Source organism: Trichomycterus rosablanca, chromosome 9 (assembly GCF_030014385.1).
Source record: "Trichomycterus rosablanca isolate fTriRos1 chromosome 9, fTriRos1.hap1, whole genome shotgun sequence".
In the NCBI taxonomy this organism is placed as follows: Eukaryota; Metazoa; Chordata; class Actinopteri; order Siluriformes; family Trichomycteridae; genus Trichomycterus; species Trichomycterus rosablanca.
The window spans coordinates 24,557,960-24,573,389 of NC_085996.1; the positions used below are offsets into that span (position 1 = coordinate 24,557,960).

The 15,430-nt window shown below is 41.8% G+C and overlaps 2 protein-coding genes across 4 annotated transcripts in view; one reads left to right on the forward strand and one right to left on the reverse strand.

Moving 5' to 3' along the window:
* The window catches only part of ralgps2 (Ral GEF with PH domain and SH3 binding motif 2), a 190,205-nt gene that overhangs the window by 108,497 nt on the left and 66,278 nt on the right, over positions 1-15,430 (forward strand). For all 3 annotated transcript variants that reach the window (XM_063002139.1, XM_063002138.1, XM_063002137.1), the window contains one exon: positions 20-146. In XM_063002139.1, the coding sequence (XP_062858209.1) occupies positions 20-146 (127 nt within the window). The remainder of the gene's footprint in view (positions 1-19; positions 147-15,430) is intronic.
* The window catches only part of angptl1a (angiopoietin-like 1a), a 40,766-nt gene continuing 37,626 nt past the window's right edge, over positions 12,291-15,430 (reverse strand). The window contains exons 4-5 of the mRNA XM_063002140.1: positions 13,731-14,001; positions 12,291-12,541 (exon numbers count right to left, since the gene is read on the reverse strand). Of these exons, the coding sequence (XP_062858210.1) occupies positions 12,351-12,541; positions 13,731-14,001 (462 nt within the window). The 3' untranslated portion in view covers positions 12,291-12,350. The remainder of the gene's footprint in view (positions 12,542-13,730; positions 14,002-15,430) is intronic.

Genomic DNA, 15,430 nt, shown 5'->3' on the forward strand with positions numbered 1-15,430 from the left:
CTGTCGATCTTTTTTGCAGCTTCTGAGTCGGAAGGACAAGGCTACGTTTGAGCGGCTGGAGTATCTGATGTCGAAAGAGGATAACTACAAGAGATTGAGAGATTACATCAGCAGCCAGAGCATGACCTCCTGCATACCGTATTTGGGTAGGTCTGTCTCAATCATTTTTCCTTTTCCTTTTGTTGCTCTCATTTTTCTCCTCATGCTCTTAAACCATAATTAACTGTGTGTTTTAAATTCTCAAAACAAGTACAAAGAGAAGGCATTTCATGTTTCAGCTGCTTCAGAGTTTTGTTGTTGTTGTTGTTTTGTTGTGCTTCATAAGGCTCCATATGTCTTTAATTAGAGACAGATCTGCACATAGCACCTGCATCCGTATTTAAAAATCCCACACTGTTGTAGCGTGCAGAATAAGGCTTGGCATTGTCTTTATGAAGCCGGGACATCCCTTAAAAGAAGTTTAAATGAGCATATGTTGATCCAAAGTGTGTGTGTGTGTGTTTGTACTTTTATCAATGGTCTTTTTTTTCTTTGGTTCAGAGGACCCAGTGTTCACTTTTTAAAAACTATTTGAACAGTGAACTCATTAGACCACAGCACACATTCAGCTTTGCATCAGCCCGTCTCAGATTATTGTAGGCTTTTCTAGATGTTGATTTATGGCTTCTGCTTTGCATAAGAGAGCCTTAACTTGCGTTTGTCGATGCAGCAGCACACTGTGTTTGCTGAGAATGGTGTTTCTGTTGTTTTATGCCTCAGCCCATGTCGTTCTATTCAATAAAGTTATTTATTAGGATTTTTAACGTCATGTTTTACACTTTGGTTACATTCATGACAGGACAGGTAGTTACTGGTTACACAAGATTCATCAGTTCAAGTCTTTAATGTCAAACACAGTCATGGACAATTTAGTATCTCCAATTCACCTCACTTGCATGTCTTTGGACTGTAGGAGGAAACCGGAGCTCCCGGAGGAAACCCACGCAGACAGGGGGAGAACAACACACATAGAAAGGACCCAGACTGCTCCACCTAGAGATCAAACCCAGGACCTTCTTGCTTTGAGGCCACAGTACTACCCATTGTGCCACCCTATATTCAATACAGAAGCATGTCGCTTTTTTTTTTCTCTCCCCATTTTTTCCTCCCGATTTAGTGCATCCAATTTGCCTTCCGCTGCTGACAGACACCAGATTTGCATCCAAGGAGAGCACGCCGCTGCCCACGCCTTCTTTGCATGTGTGCAGCCCTCCTCTTCTCGTCCGTGCTTCCTGCACGGGCGTCTCTTCTGCCAATCAGGGTCCTTACACAGCGTATGAAGAGCCACCCACCCACACATAGTCTGGTCCCCACCCTGCAGATATGGTGGCCAATTAGTATCTGCTGCAGGCACTGATAATTTTGCCCGCCAGATGGCGCCCAGCCGACCGGTGGCAACACCGAGCCTCGAACCCGGGAGTTCAGAAACTCGGTGCTGGTGCTGTAGCGGAATATTATCAAAAACAAAATTCTATTGTGTGTTGAGAAATGTTTTTAAGTTTTGGACATTTTTTTACATTGGCAAAATTTCAATCCATACTTGCTTCTAAATGACTGATTTTTTTATGATGTTAATGTTCCCTTTATATACAGTCATGATAGCATGATAGCATAACCCATGTGAAGTTCCAAAACAGGGTGTTATGACTCATTTCCCAAACTTCCCAGTCTTATATTACCCCTGTCCTAACCTTTTCAGGTATCTAATAAGGAATGGTAAAATATGCTATCCCATTGCCACTGAGATCCAGGGTTCTAATATCAGTGGTGCTATCGGCGTCTACACAGGCATGATGGCTAAATAGCCTAGCCATTGAAGGCGCACTTGTCAGTGTGCTCACAATGCTTGTCTCAAGCCTGGATATAATAAGGGAGGGGTTGCACCACAAACTGTGCCAATTTAGGTATACAGACCAGAATGATGGACAGCATGGTGGCTTGGGGGTAGCACTGTTGCCTCACAGCAAGAAGGTCCGATCCCCAGGCGAGGCGGTCTGGGTCCTTTCTGTGTGGAGTTTGCATGTTCTCCGTGTCTGCGTGGGTTTCCTCCGGGAGCTCCGGTTTCCTCCCACAGTCCAAAAACATGCAGTCGGGTTAATTGGAGACACTGAATTGCCTTATAGGTGAATGTGTGTGTGTCTGCACTGTGATGGACTGGCGCCTCGTCCAGGGTGTTACTGTGTGCCTTGCACCCATTGAAGAGCTGGGATAGGCTCCAGCACCGCCCGCGACCCTAATTGGATAAGCGGTTAGGTGAGTGAGTGAGTGAGACCTGAATGGTCTGCTGTTTTAACCCCTAAATATACAGGAGCATACAGAAAAAAATGTAGATGTACCACCACCCCAGTTCTTTCTGATATATAATCTGTGAGAAACACTAACACATTTACTGTCACATGCTAAACTGTAGTCCAAACTAAAATAGGACTGTGATGGCGAGGCTTTTGTTATTTGTGTAACTATAATAATAAACCAGCAGTTTATTTTTTCATTTTCATCAACCACTTCATCCTGCTCTATCATGGAAACACTGGGCGTTTAAAAGGAACACCCAGGACAATGCGCCAATCCATTGCTGGGTGTCGGCCATAGCACAAACCCACCCGCCAATCAAGCCTGACAAAGCCAATCGTGTCTGATTCAAACCTGAGTCGTAGCTGTGGTGGGCTAGTGTAACCACCCAAGCACTTGTATGAGAATATATAGGTTTTTCTTTAGCTGTTTCTTAATGCTCCCTATTAATGCTGAACTTTCTTCCTCCAGACTTTCCAAGCAAAATAAAACTGATGTCAAAACCTGCTTCACTGCACAAGAACAAAACGTAACTGTAGAACAATATTCAGTGTTATTAATGCTCATTGTAATGATTACACCCCAAACTTTATTACAAACGCTGCTATTAGGGACTTTTTTTTTACTCTTTTTCTTCTACATGGTAATTATATACAGTAGATTTTTTAAACAGCAGAATAGACAGTGCTATTCCAGACCTTAAGAAAATAAAATACCTATTTTATTTATTGTATATGAAAGAAGTCAAATCCACAGGAGTGGTATAGCTTCATTCCAGACTGCTACTAAGCAGTAAAGTGTGTTTTAACTAAGTTAATGCTTTGGACAAGAGCTACATGGACACGTCATGTTTACATTTGTACTTGCCCCAGTCAGTCAATCAGAGCTCTGCTTTATGAGCCGAATAGAAAAATAGGTGGAGTTTTATTTAAAAATAAATAATATGAAGTGAGGGGTGGGGGTATTAAGAATGATCACCCACAAAAATCTGTAGAATCTGTCTTTGTATGGGTTTGTACAATTCAGATCAAAATTAAAATCAGTTAAGGCTGTAAAAATGTTCTAGTGTCTACCCAGGTATTGTTTTAGTCAACTAAATAAACACTGATCGATCTCTATCTTACATTTGAAACTTTTTCATGATTATATATACAGTGGATACAAAGAGTATGCACACGCCCGTTACAGTGCCAGGTTTTTTTTTTTTTGTTTTTTTTTTATCAAAATCAGACCAAGATGAATAATTTCAGAACTTTTTTTTTTTCTTTAGTGCAATTTATAATGTGTACAATTCCATTGAAAACAGACTGAAATCATTGGGGGGTGCATGAATATTTGATGTCATAACAGCATTTGGTAGGAGGCTATCAGCATAGCACGTTTTGACTTGGCAGTCTTTGCTCCTTGCAAAAGTGCTCCCAATGTTTCAGATTGCAAGGACATCCCCTGTGCACCGTCCTCTTCAGGTCACCCCACTGATTTTTAAATTGAGTCAGGTCTGGTCTTTGTCTGGGCCCTTCCAAAACTTTAATCTTCTACTGGTAAAGTCTTTATTTTGATCTTTTTTTCTTGATATGGAGATATGATTTGGGTTGTTGTTGTGCTGAATGGTGAAATTTCTCTTCATCTTGACTGAGGCTCCAGTTGAAGCCGAAGAAAAACAGACCCAAAGCATAATGCTGCCATAACCATTCTTCACTGTGGGTATGGTGTTCTTATGGTGATGCACAGTGTTGCTTCTGTGCCATACAGACCTTTTGAAATTATAGCCAAACAGTAGTTCCTAACCATAACACATTTTCCCACGTGCTTTTGGGAGGCATGATGTCTCGGTAGGTAGCACTGTCGACTCACAGCAAGATTCCCAGGTGGAGCGGCCCGGGTCCTTTCTGTGTGGAGTTTGCATGTTCTTGCCGTGTCTGTGTGGGTTTCTTCCGAGAGCTCCGGTTTCCTCCAACAGTCCAAAGACATGCTAGTGAGGCGAATTAGAGATACAAAATTGTCCATGACTGTGTTTGACATTAAAGACTTGAACTGATGAACCTTGTGTAACCAGTAACTACCTGTCCTGTCATGAATGTAACTAAAATGTATAACCATGTCCATTAATATACCATGTGCTTTTGGTGGACTTGAGGTAGGTTTTTGCAAAATGTAGCCAGGCTTGGATGTTTTTCTCGCCACTCTACCCCATAGTCCAGGCTTATGAAAAGTACACTATATTGCCAAAAGTATTTACTCACTCATCCAAATAATTGAATTCAGGTGTTACAATCACTTCCATGGCCACAGGTGTATAAAACCAAGCACCTAGGCATGCAGACTGCTTCTACAAACATTTGTGAAAAAATGGGTCGCTCTCAGGAGCTCAGTGAATTCCGGCGTGGTACAGTGATAGGATGCCACCTGTGCAACAAGTCCAGTCGTGAAAATTCCTCGCTACTGAATATTCCACAGTTGACTGTCAGTGGTTGCCAGGAGAACGGTACTTGTCTGACTTGTCCTTAGTTCCAGTGAAAGGAACTATTAATGCTTCAGCATACCAAGAGATTTTGGACAATTTTATGCTCCCAACTTTGTGGGAACAGTTTGGGGATGGCCCCTTTCATCATGTTCCAACATGACTGCACACCAGTGCACAAAGCAAGGTCCATAAAGACATGGATGAGCGAGTTTGGTGTGGAAGAACTTGACTGGCCTGCATAGAGTCCTGACCTCAACCCGACAGAACACCTTTGGGATGAATTAGAGTGGAGACTGCGAGCCAGGCCTACTCATCCAACATCAGCGTCTGACCTCACAAATGCGCTTCTGGAAGAATGGTAAAAAATTCCCATAAACACACTCCTAAACCTTGTGGAAAGCCTTCCCAGAAGAGTTGAAGCTGTTATAGCTGCAAAGGGTGGGCCGACATCATATTAAACCCTATGGATTAAGAATGGGATGTCGCTCAAGTTCATATGCGTGTGAAGGCAGACGAGCGAATACTTATGGCAATATAGTGTATATCTGATTGCTGTCACGTGGTGTACTTGCCAAAAGTCCCTGCAGCTTCTTTAATGTTGCTGAAGACCTCTTGGTCCAGTTTTTGGTAACATCACTGTTGTGCTGTATTTTATTCACTTGTTGATGACCGTCTTTACTGTGTTCCATGGGAAACACAGCCGTGGGAATTTTTTGTACCCTTCTCCTGACTGATGGAACATGAGGATCATGGCTTTAAGTATATTGTCTGGAAAGTCCTACTAAAAAAACTGAACTTTATATGGGGTTAATCAGAATCACTTACACTTATGGCAGGTGTCACTGACTACTGTTTACATGAATTTGAATGTGATTGGTTCCTTCTGAACACAGCCACATGCCCACATTACCTTTGTTTTCCTCTCTTAATGATTTTAGTCTGTTTTCAATTGAATTGTACAGATTATAGGTCACATTAAAGTTTTTTCTATCCTCTGTATCAGCCCTTGTTCTTCTATGTCAGCATGAGCATCTGTGGGCACTTCTGTGTCTGCAGGATCTGACGTTCTCGCATTTGCCACTGTTTGCATAGACTTGGCAGAACTCTTGCTGACAGAAGTTTCACTCTTGTCTCATCACATTTACAAAAACGCGAGGAAAAAAAACTCGACTCATGCTGTTGCTGTAGAAGAGCTTTTTCTTTTTTTTTCCATTTTGCTTGGCAGAACAGTGTGTCTTAAGTGAAGTAGCACAAACCACCAGAAGGATTTTGCTCAGATGGGACGAAAAAGGACCATCCGTCATGCGCACTCGGCATGTGTCTGTGTCTGCCTTAGCGTTTGCTAGGAGTCAGAATTTCCTCATAGACATTTGATATACACTCTTTTAGAAAAACGATCTGTTCTTGGCAAGCACTGCCCACACACGCATGGTTTAATGTGATACAATGACAAGCACAAATATATTTTAAGCTCTGCTGGCAAACTGCATTTCATCATTGGAGAAGAGGCAGAAGGGGGACATGGTGACTGTTTGTGTTTATTTACTGCTAGCTTAGTTATAACTTTCATGTCGTCTGTCATGCTGGTCACCCGTTTTGTTGTCTAGTCTATCTCCTTACTGTCACTCCTCTGCTGTGTGTGTTGGGCTGTTTATCTGCCTGTTCCTTTCGTGCAGCCCGTACACTTTTTTATTTAATATTGCAAAACAAAACCAGACACACTAACTCATACTGGGACAGAACAAAGGCTTAAAGTTAGGCTTGCTGGATTATAAACCTTTCTGTGTTTATATGCTCAAGTATGCTTGCAGACAGACTGGTCCAGGTCTGGACCTAAATCCATTATATTACAGACCAAAATTACCTTTTTTTTTGTCCAATCACAGAGACTGTGACTATTATCACTCAGTGATGTCACTACTGTCATAGAAATCACTTTAAAAAGTATACACCGATCAACCATAACATTAAAACCACCTCATTGTTTCTACACTCACTGTCCATTTTATCAGCTCCACTTACCATATAGAAGCACTTTGTAGTTCTACAATTACTGACTGTAGTCCATCTGTTTCTCTACATACTGTTTTAGCCTGCCTTCACCCTGTTCCTCAATGGTCAGGACAACCACAGGACCACCACAGAGTAGGTATTATTTAGGTAGTGGATCATTCTCAGCACTGCAGTGATAATGACATGGTGGTGGTGTGTTAGTGTGTGTTGTACTCGTATAAGTGGACCAGACAGCAGCGCTGCGGGAGTTTTTAAATATCGTGTCCCTTCACTGTCCACTCTATTAGACAGTCCTAACTAGTTGGTCCACCCTGTAGATGTAAAGTCAGAGACGATCGTTCATTTATTGCTGCTGTTTGAGTCAGTGTCAGTGTCACTGCCTACTCTGTAGTGGTCCTGGAAGAGACCTGACCATTGAAGAACAGCATGAAAGGGGGCTAACAAAGCATGCAGAGAAACAGATGGACTACAGTCAGTAATTGTAGAACTACAAAGTGCTTCTATATGGCAAGTAAAGCCGATAAAATGGACAATGTGTGTAGAAACAAGGAGGTGGTTTTAATGTTATGGCTGATCGGTGTATAATCCTGGCATAAAGCTGCTCTGTGAGGCTATTTTTAATGCTTTTTAAAAGAGAAGTTTTTTTATAAACATGGCTTCTGAACAGGTCGAGCCACCTTCCGTTTGCCTGACCAATAAATGTTGGACCACAGGTTTTGTCTAGACATTGTATGTGTATGTGTGTTCTGGGCACATCTGTAGTCTGTGTGGGAAAGTTGGACTGGGAGGTGTGTTGGAAGCACACCGGAGGTCAGTCGCTCAGGCTAGGCAGTGAAGAGACCTGTGTAATGGAAACTCAGTATATAAGAGCAGAGCCAACCCTACTGTCTCTGGGCTTCTTTATGTCCTTGTTGATGTATCTCTGGACCAGGGCTTCTTCAGCCCAGTTCGACTCATGGTTTTGTAGAAGGCTTAAGTTTCAGGGATTTCCAAGCCTGGCAGAAGACATTACCTAACATACCTAAAATGTTCCTGCATGCTCGTGTATGAAAATGTGTTGTCTCCTATGAATTAGAGTCATAAAGAATGTTTTGAAGGACTCCACAGATGTACTGATGATTAGGGGGTCGTTACTTGTATGAAATACGCACTTGAAAATGAAACTGAAGCACTTTATGTGGAAAGAATGTTATTGTCTGTTTCCAGGCCTCTGCTTTTCTCTTGCTCTGTTTTGCTCTCCCTTTCTGGCTATCCGTGACCGACTGTAGAAATGTGTTTTTCATTGTCTGTGTTTGCTGGAACAGTCTTTTCTTGTCCAGAGTTTTATCTTGAACAAGCTTGGTGCTTTTTATTGGTCTCGTAAAGTCATGAGCGACAATGTTCACTGTGGCTTGTTTAAAAGAGTCCTGAGTCATGGCATGTTTAATTGGGGGGGGGGGTTTATTTCGTTTCAAATAAAATTGCATTAAAATCAGTTGATAGGTAAAACATGTTGCCGACTGGTTTCCAATATTTATGTACATGCTTAAGTATGTCCAGTTACTGCCAATTCCGTGGTTGATTTGCACACATTGATTGGTTGCACAAGAATGTGTGCATGGCAGAAGCACAATGTACATTATACACAGGTATAAATAACCAGGAGCATTACTGTTATAAATAACTTCTGATAAATAGGAGGTGGATAAGGGCACTTCTGTAGTATCAGAGTTCTTAAATGAACCCATACAAAAACAATGCCAACATACAAACATGATATTTACAGAACAATACAAACCAGCCTAAGCTTTCAGCACAGTTTGTTTCCAGTCCTTTCTGTGCATTAAACAAGTACTAAGCTATCAAATAAAAATAAAAAACATAATTACAAAACTGATCAGGCTGTTCCGGTATAAAAAAACTGCAACCAGAGCCACAAAGAATAGATTATTGACAGAATTTTACACACAATCCAAAAGAGGATTGACAAAGTGGTTGAAATAGCAAGGCATGAAAAGCTTATGGGCAGAATGAGCAAGAAATAGAAGAAACCGAAGCTAAACAGACACTTATTCCTTTTTAGCCCAATTTAGTAAATGCCTTCTCAAACTTACAACCACCTTAAATACTGAGCTACATGTTCTGGTAACTGGTACTAGACACAAAGCTAGGACGGAAATTGACCGCATTGCACCTATTCATGCATTAAGGACCCAAGGTGGCATTTAACAAGTTGCATAGACAATGGAGTTGGCTGAATAAAAACGAAACCAAACGCAGTAACCTCAATTCTGGTCCTCGACAATTCTAACAGTCCCATTACACATATGAAACCTAAATAAATGAGTGTTAAAACATGGTGGAAACATCAAGGACAAGTGCAGAGGCTTCCAGACAGGTGCACATGTATAGAAAGTTATTGTTACTGATAACCTGATCAGTGTGATTGGAGTGGTATCTTTTAGGATCAGAATTTCTTCCACCATCCACATTAAACAATTAATATTGGACTCAGTGGAGACCAGATCTCCACAAGTGAAGGCCCAAGTACAATTTTAGACAGATGTGTTGGAGAGCGCTCTCCTCCACCACCACCATCGTCAGATTGTTATCTGATGACCTGTAGTTCCAGAATCTTTTACAATTTACAACACATTACATTGCAGCTTGTTTGCTTTCAACTTGTGTAAGTGTTCAAACATGGTGGAAACATCAAGGACAAGTGCAGAGGCTTCCAGACAGGTGCACTGCGTGTTACAAATGTAACTTTTTTCTCTGAAATCTAAAGCTGTCAAGGTCAAATCCCAGACAGTGCTATTGATCTGGCCAGGCATTTAAACAGGCTAAATTTTGTTGAGCCCAAAGGCAGACGGTTGACTGGACTTCATTGTTGCTTTACAATTGCAGCCCTTGCTGTCTGGTCGAAGCACTTTCACTGTTAGTGGGGTATACACTGATACCCCTTTTCCGGTTCCCGAACCTGATTTTGAACCGGTTCCGCGTGTTTCCACCGGAAAAAAGAGGTTCCAGACAGCGAACTAGCGGGCCAATGTGGCACCACAGTATACTTGTTTTTTCAGCCCGAACCGTGACGTCCGTCAGTGGGCGCGTCATGTTGTACAGCATAGCGACGACAACAATGGCGTCAGCTGGTGTCTCGTATGGAGCTTAATGCTGCATTTTTATCTTTTAAACTTCACCTGATTACATTTTGAGTTTGCCGCTTATATTTTCAAAAGCGCCTTTAAAAAGGTGAACTGTGTGATAAAAGTGACCCGGACAGAACGAAACACGCTTAACGTGAAAAATAAAGCGTGAAGCTTTTTCAACTCCCCGAGCTGCATAAACACACATGAAGGGAATACAGTTAAACACAGATACATGTTGTATTTTAGAGTGGATTTGATGTTTATTTCACTCAGATGGATGTTCATGTTGTGGAACTTTAATGATGTTTTATCGCTCGAGTCGAGCGCTGAGCAAATCGGTTATCTGTGAAAGCGAAGCGCAAAACTCCTCTCACGTCAATAAACTAAAGAAAACAACAACTGAGACAAACACGTCACGTCTTCTTATCACCGATTGTCAGATCGCTGCTTTTTACATAAAAACAAACATCTGTAACAGCAGCACAAATGCTCGCACATAACCCACACACTCCGCCATGATGTTATTACTTCTCTTAACTCTTAGTATGTAACGCCCACCGATGATGACGCTGCTTGGTTCTCAAAAACCTGGTGAAAACGTGCGTCGGTTCTCTACAGAACACCAAGGTTCAGAGAAACCTGAACAGAACCGGTTCAAGAACCACGTTTTTTTTGGTGGAAAAGGGGTATGAGTATGGTTCTATGTAAGGTAGAGCCACTGGCTGGTAAGAAGAAGTCAGTATGGGTGTGTGGTGGTCTTAGTTTTCCTCGGTCAGCGCAGGGGTGGTACAAGCATTAAGGGAATTTGGGGTGGTTAGATTAAGGATGAAATTGGGTAAATCCTTAAACAAAAAAACTAAATTATTGAGCGGGCTTTTGTGGTCATACCATTAAATTGCTAAGCAGAATGATTCGGTATATTAACGAATCATTCTGGAGTTCTGTTTACTTAGTTCATTTAGGTGGTATTTAACATTATTGCTATTAAGTCTTGGTAAAACAAGAAAATGTGTATGTGTGGCATACACCAAGAGAATGGTAAAGGCCTAATATATATCCCCTTTATTAAAAGAGTTCATTTTGCTCGCATGGCTTGGGGCCACTTGTCTACTTAAAGGGTTCCTGAACATGTATAGAAAGTTATTGTTACTGATAACCTGATCAGTGTGATTGGAGTGGTATCTTTTAGGATCAGAATTTCTTCCACCATCCACATAAAACAATTAATATTGGACTCAGTGGAGACCAGATCTCCAAAGTGAAGGCCCAAATACAATTTTAGACAGATGTGTTGGAGAGCGCTCTCCTCCACCACCACCATCGTCAGATTGTTATCTCATGACCTGTAGTTCCAGAATCTTTTACAATTTACAACACATTACATTGCAGCTTGTTTGCTTTCAACTTGTGTAAGTTGCCTTTGTTGGTAAATACATCATGAACATGTAGACTAGTGAGAATCAATCCAATTATTACAATTATAATCATATTAATAATGGTAATTAATTACCACTGTTTGGCTAAAAGTATGTGGACATTTTTCATTGTCTTAAGTGAACATAAACATTGATGGCATTTTAAAGTCACTTACATTTGTGACTGATTACAGTTGAACCAGCAACCTTCTTATCCCTAGTACTCCCACTGCACTCCACCCATAAGCACAGGCTTAAAATGGACCTTTTTAATTAATCCCAAAGACTCTCAGTTGAGATCAGAGCTCATTGCAGATTGAGTTTTTACACATTAACCATTCTAACCATATATTTATGGACATCACTTTGTGCACAGGGGCACTGTCATGCCGGAACAGGAAGGGTCTGTGAAAGCATATTATTGGTTTTATACACCTTCTAACAATGTAGGTTCATTAAACAATTCAAACATCTTAATAATTAGGAAGGGTGTCCACATACTTTGTGCCATATAGTGTGTGTCCGAAAAAAAGGTATTCCTATAACTTGTTTCAGGAATTGTGCTAGATATGAACCTGGTAAACTGTGAAGACATAGACACCTCACCCCTACTTGGGCAGTTGTATCCTAGTGGTTAAGGTACTGGACTAGTAACTGAAAGGTCGCTGGTTCAAGCCTCACCACTGCCAGGTTGCCACTGTTGGGCCCTTGAGCAAGGCTCTTAACCCTCAAATGCTTGGACAATATACTGTCACAGTACTGTACGTTGCTTTGGATAAAAAGCGTCTGCTAAATGCCAAAAATGTAAATGTACTTGATCCCCCCCCCCATTGTTTTCCTGCTTGTGACAGGTCAGGGTTTGACCAGTATCTTATACTGCTGTGCATCCATGCACTACTACATGTTTAGTCCTTACTACTGTAAAAGTGTGGCTATAAATTAATATTTTACAAAATAAACAGGTTATATTAAAAGTGGTAAAGAGGCGAGAAGTATGTCTCAGTCGATCGGCCGAATCATCATGCGGACGGACTTGAGTGAATAAAAGCCTCCTCCGTATTCAGCCCAGAAGATCCCATCCTGAAACTTGCTTCTGTACACACCACCAGAATACCACACGCCATTCAGATTGGTCTGCCCGCATGCGTTATACCACCAGCCTCCTTTGTGGAAGTGAGCACAGTTGCCTCCTGTCATGTGAAAGAAAAAAATACAGCATATGAGAAATGGGAAAGTGCTCATTAGGAAAATATCTATTGCGTCTACAGCCGGGGGCTTCTGGATTACTGACAGTCTAGCACAGGGGTGGGCAATTAAATTTTCCAAGGGGCCACATAAGAAACTGGGACTGTTGTGGAGGGCCGGACCAATAAGTTGAACTTAATTATGCTCAATATTAATTTTATCTCTTTATTTACATTTACATTACATTTTCAGCATTTAGCGTCAATGTCTTTATCCAAAGCGACTTACATTACAGTTACAGTATACAGTCTAAGCAATTGAGGGTTAAGAGCCTTGCTCAAGGGCCCAATAGCAGCAACCTGGCAGTGGTGGGGCTTGAACCAGCGACCTTGTATTTACTAGTCCAGTACCTTAAGCACTAAGCTACAACTGCCCACTCTTTATGAGAAGCAGTAAATTGTGCAGTTCTAATAAGATGTTAATGTTTAGATGTTACAATCAGGAAATTAGAAGTAGGCAGAGAAAAAACATCGGCATTATTTTACTATTTAAACAAACAAAAAAATGTGAACAAATGTGCAGGTTTTTAAACTATTTTGTTTTGAGTCTAATTACCACATTTGTTTTTCAGTCCTTTGTTATTGTTGGATATTCTTTTTAAAATCACAAAGCTGGACCTGACTGCTTCAGTTCTGGATGTGTTAAACTTTATAAAAAGTCCTTGTTGCTTTTGCAGTTTAGTTAGTGAAGCTTCAGGTGTGACGCTCCGCATCGTTCATGTTCTTGTATTTCTGTTTAGTACCGCGATTTAGAGCCTAAATTATGATCCTTAACAAGCATTACATCTGACTTCAGTTAATAAATACTTCAGAAGTCCATGTCTTGTTAAAAACTCCAGCGTCAGTCACACTCAGTTCTGTTCGCATCACGGTGAAGCTGATTCACTCGCGCACACACGTAAATCCAAACTTACGGAAATTTAAAGACACAGCGCTCCCGTCAAAATCAATCCTGTTGTATTGCATGTTTGATGTACATTTATTTACGTCTGATTTTTAATTGCCTCGAACCTCATGCGGGCCGGTTAGGGATATCTCCGTACAATGCCCAGGTCTGGTCTAGCATGTTGATTGAGAAAGTCAGAATTCTAAAAGTTCTTTTCCAACAGCGAATTCAAGTCTGGCTCAACTGTACCTGTGAAGGCGTCCTTGTCACGGTCCAGCGTAGTAAAGGGCTTGCCATTGTGACTGGTTAGCGAGTCTCCAGCATTACCCTGGTAGGTGCCAAGGCGTATGCGGTAGCCCTCGCTCTCGGACTCCAGCCGAAAACTGCTGTATTCAGCGTAGACCTTCTTTCCCACCCAGTCCTCCAGCTCCACCATCAGTCTGTAGTCACCCTGCTTGGCCAAGATGTAGATGTTCTCCAGTCCCAGCCAGTACTCGCTGTCTATGTTCCCAAAGCCTTTCTGTTACAGAGAACGTTAGACAAGCAGTGAGCTGAAACTGCAAAACCTAAGAAGGTTCAGTGCTGAGGACAGACTAGTCTGCATGGCAGGTTTCAGTCACTGGGATTACATCAGCATAGGTAATCTGACCATGCAAAAACTTGTTAAAGGTAGACCTTTCAGCTGCATTAATAATTTACATTTACATTTTCAGCATTTAGCAGACGCTTTTATCCAAAGCGACTTACACAGTGAGCAGAACACAATGAGCACGTTGAGGGTTAAGGGCCTTGCTCAGGGACCCAACAGTGGCAACTTGGTGGTGGCGGGGCTTGAACCGGCAACCTTCTGTTTACTAGTCCAGTACCTTAACCACTGAGCTATCACTGGCCTATCACTAATAATGTTCTTTGATAATGATAGTGACATTGTTGCTTTTAAACATCCACTGTTGTTTTACTCTGTTGCTTTTTTTATAAACTATTTTATCGACCGTGTGGTGGAGTTTTTGTTTAGTTGTTAGTCGTGTCCAGTTACCCTGATTACGTCCTCTATACTGATTCGACCCTTCACCGCTGACTGAGGACGCCTCTCAACTGACATACGCCCCCTCCGGCACGTACAGTCAGTACAGACTGCATTTTTCACCTGCACGAGTCGATTTCATACACCGACGAGCACTGTGTACGGAGGGCCACACCCCCATCAGCATTATTCCTCAGCCCTGTGCAGGCGCCATCAGTCAGCCAGCAGGGGCCGCAGTTGCACCAGTTATGAGGACCTATGGTCCGACTTTTTTTCACCCTCTAACCCTGAACAACAGCCAATCGTTGTTCATGCTGCTGCCCAGTCAGAAAGGCACGATGTATTCGAAACCCCAACTCTGAGGCGCTAGCGTACTTTACCGCTGTGCCACCTGAGCGGCCGTAATACAGGGTTTTTTTTTTAGTGCCCTAAATCATGTCCATATTTTTTACGTGATCCAAGTAACACAAACGGTGCATCTTATTCTCTCTGTTTTGCTTTGTACAGTCTGGTCCCACTGTGTTTCACAAGATGTAACATAAAGCCTCCACAAGGGGGCAATTGCGTACAAGTTCATTTCGTGTTTCTATGCTGTTAAAATTAATGTATTTAATTATTATTGATTATTGTTGGCTTGTGAACCACCTAAGGGCTACCTCATACTATAAATTCACCTTCACCTAATTCACCTTGCCTTCTGATTAGAGGTCCTCCGAAATGTGCAGCCACCTGGCCCCTTTTTTTCCACTGGACAACTGTTTAACAGAGGAACACTTTAGGTTCTCTGTATTCCTCAACCAGATAATGGGGTTGCTGTTGCAGCGGCATGAAAGTGACTTTTTCCAGCCTGTTCTAGCTCAAGACACAGCCGGTGGCAAGTTCAAGTCTTTTATTTTTATTTTTATACTGATTCTACTGATTCTAC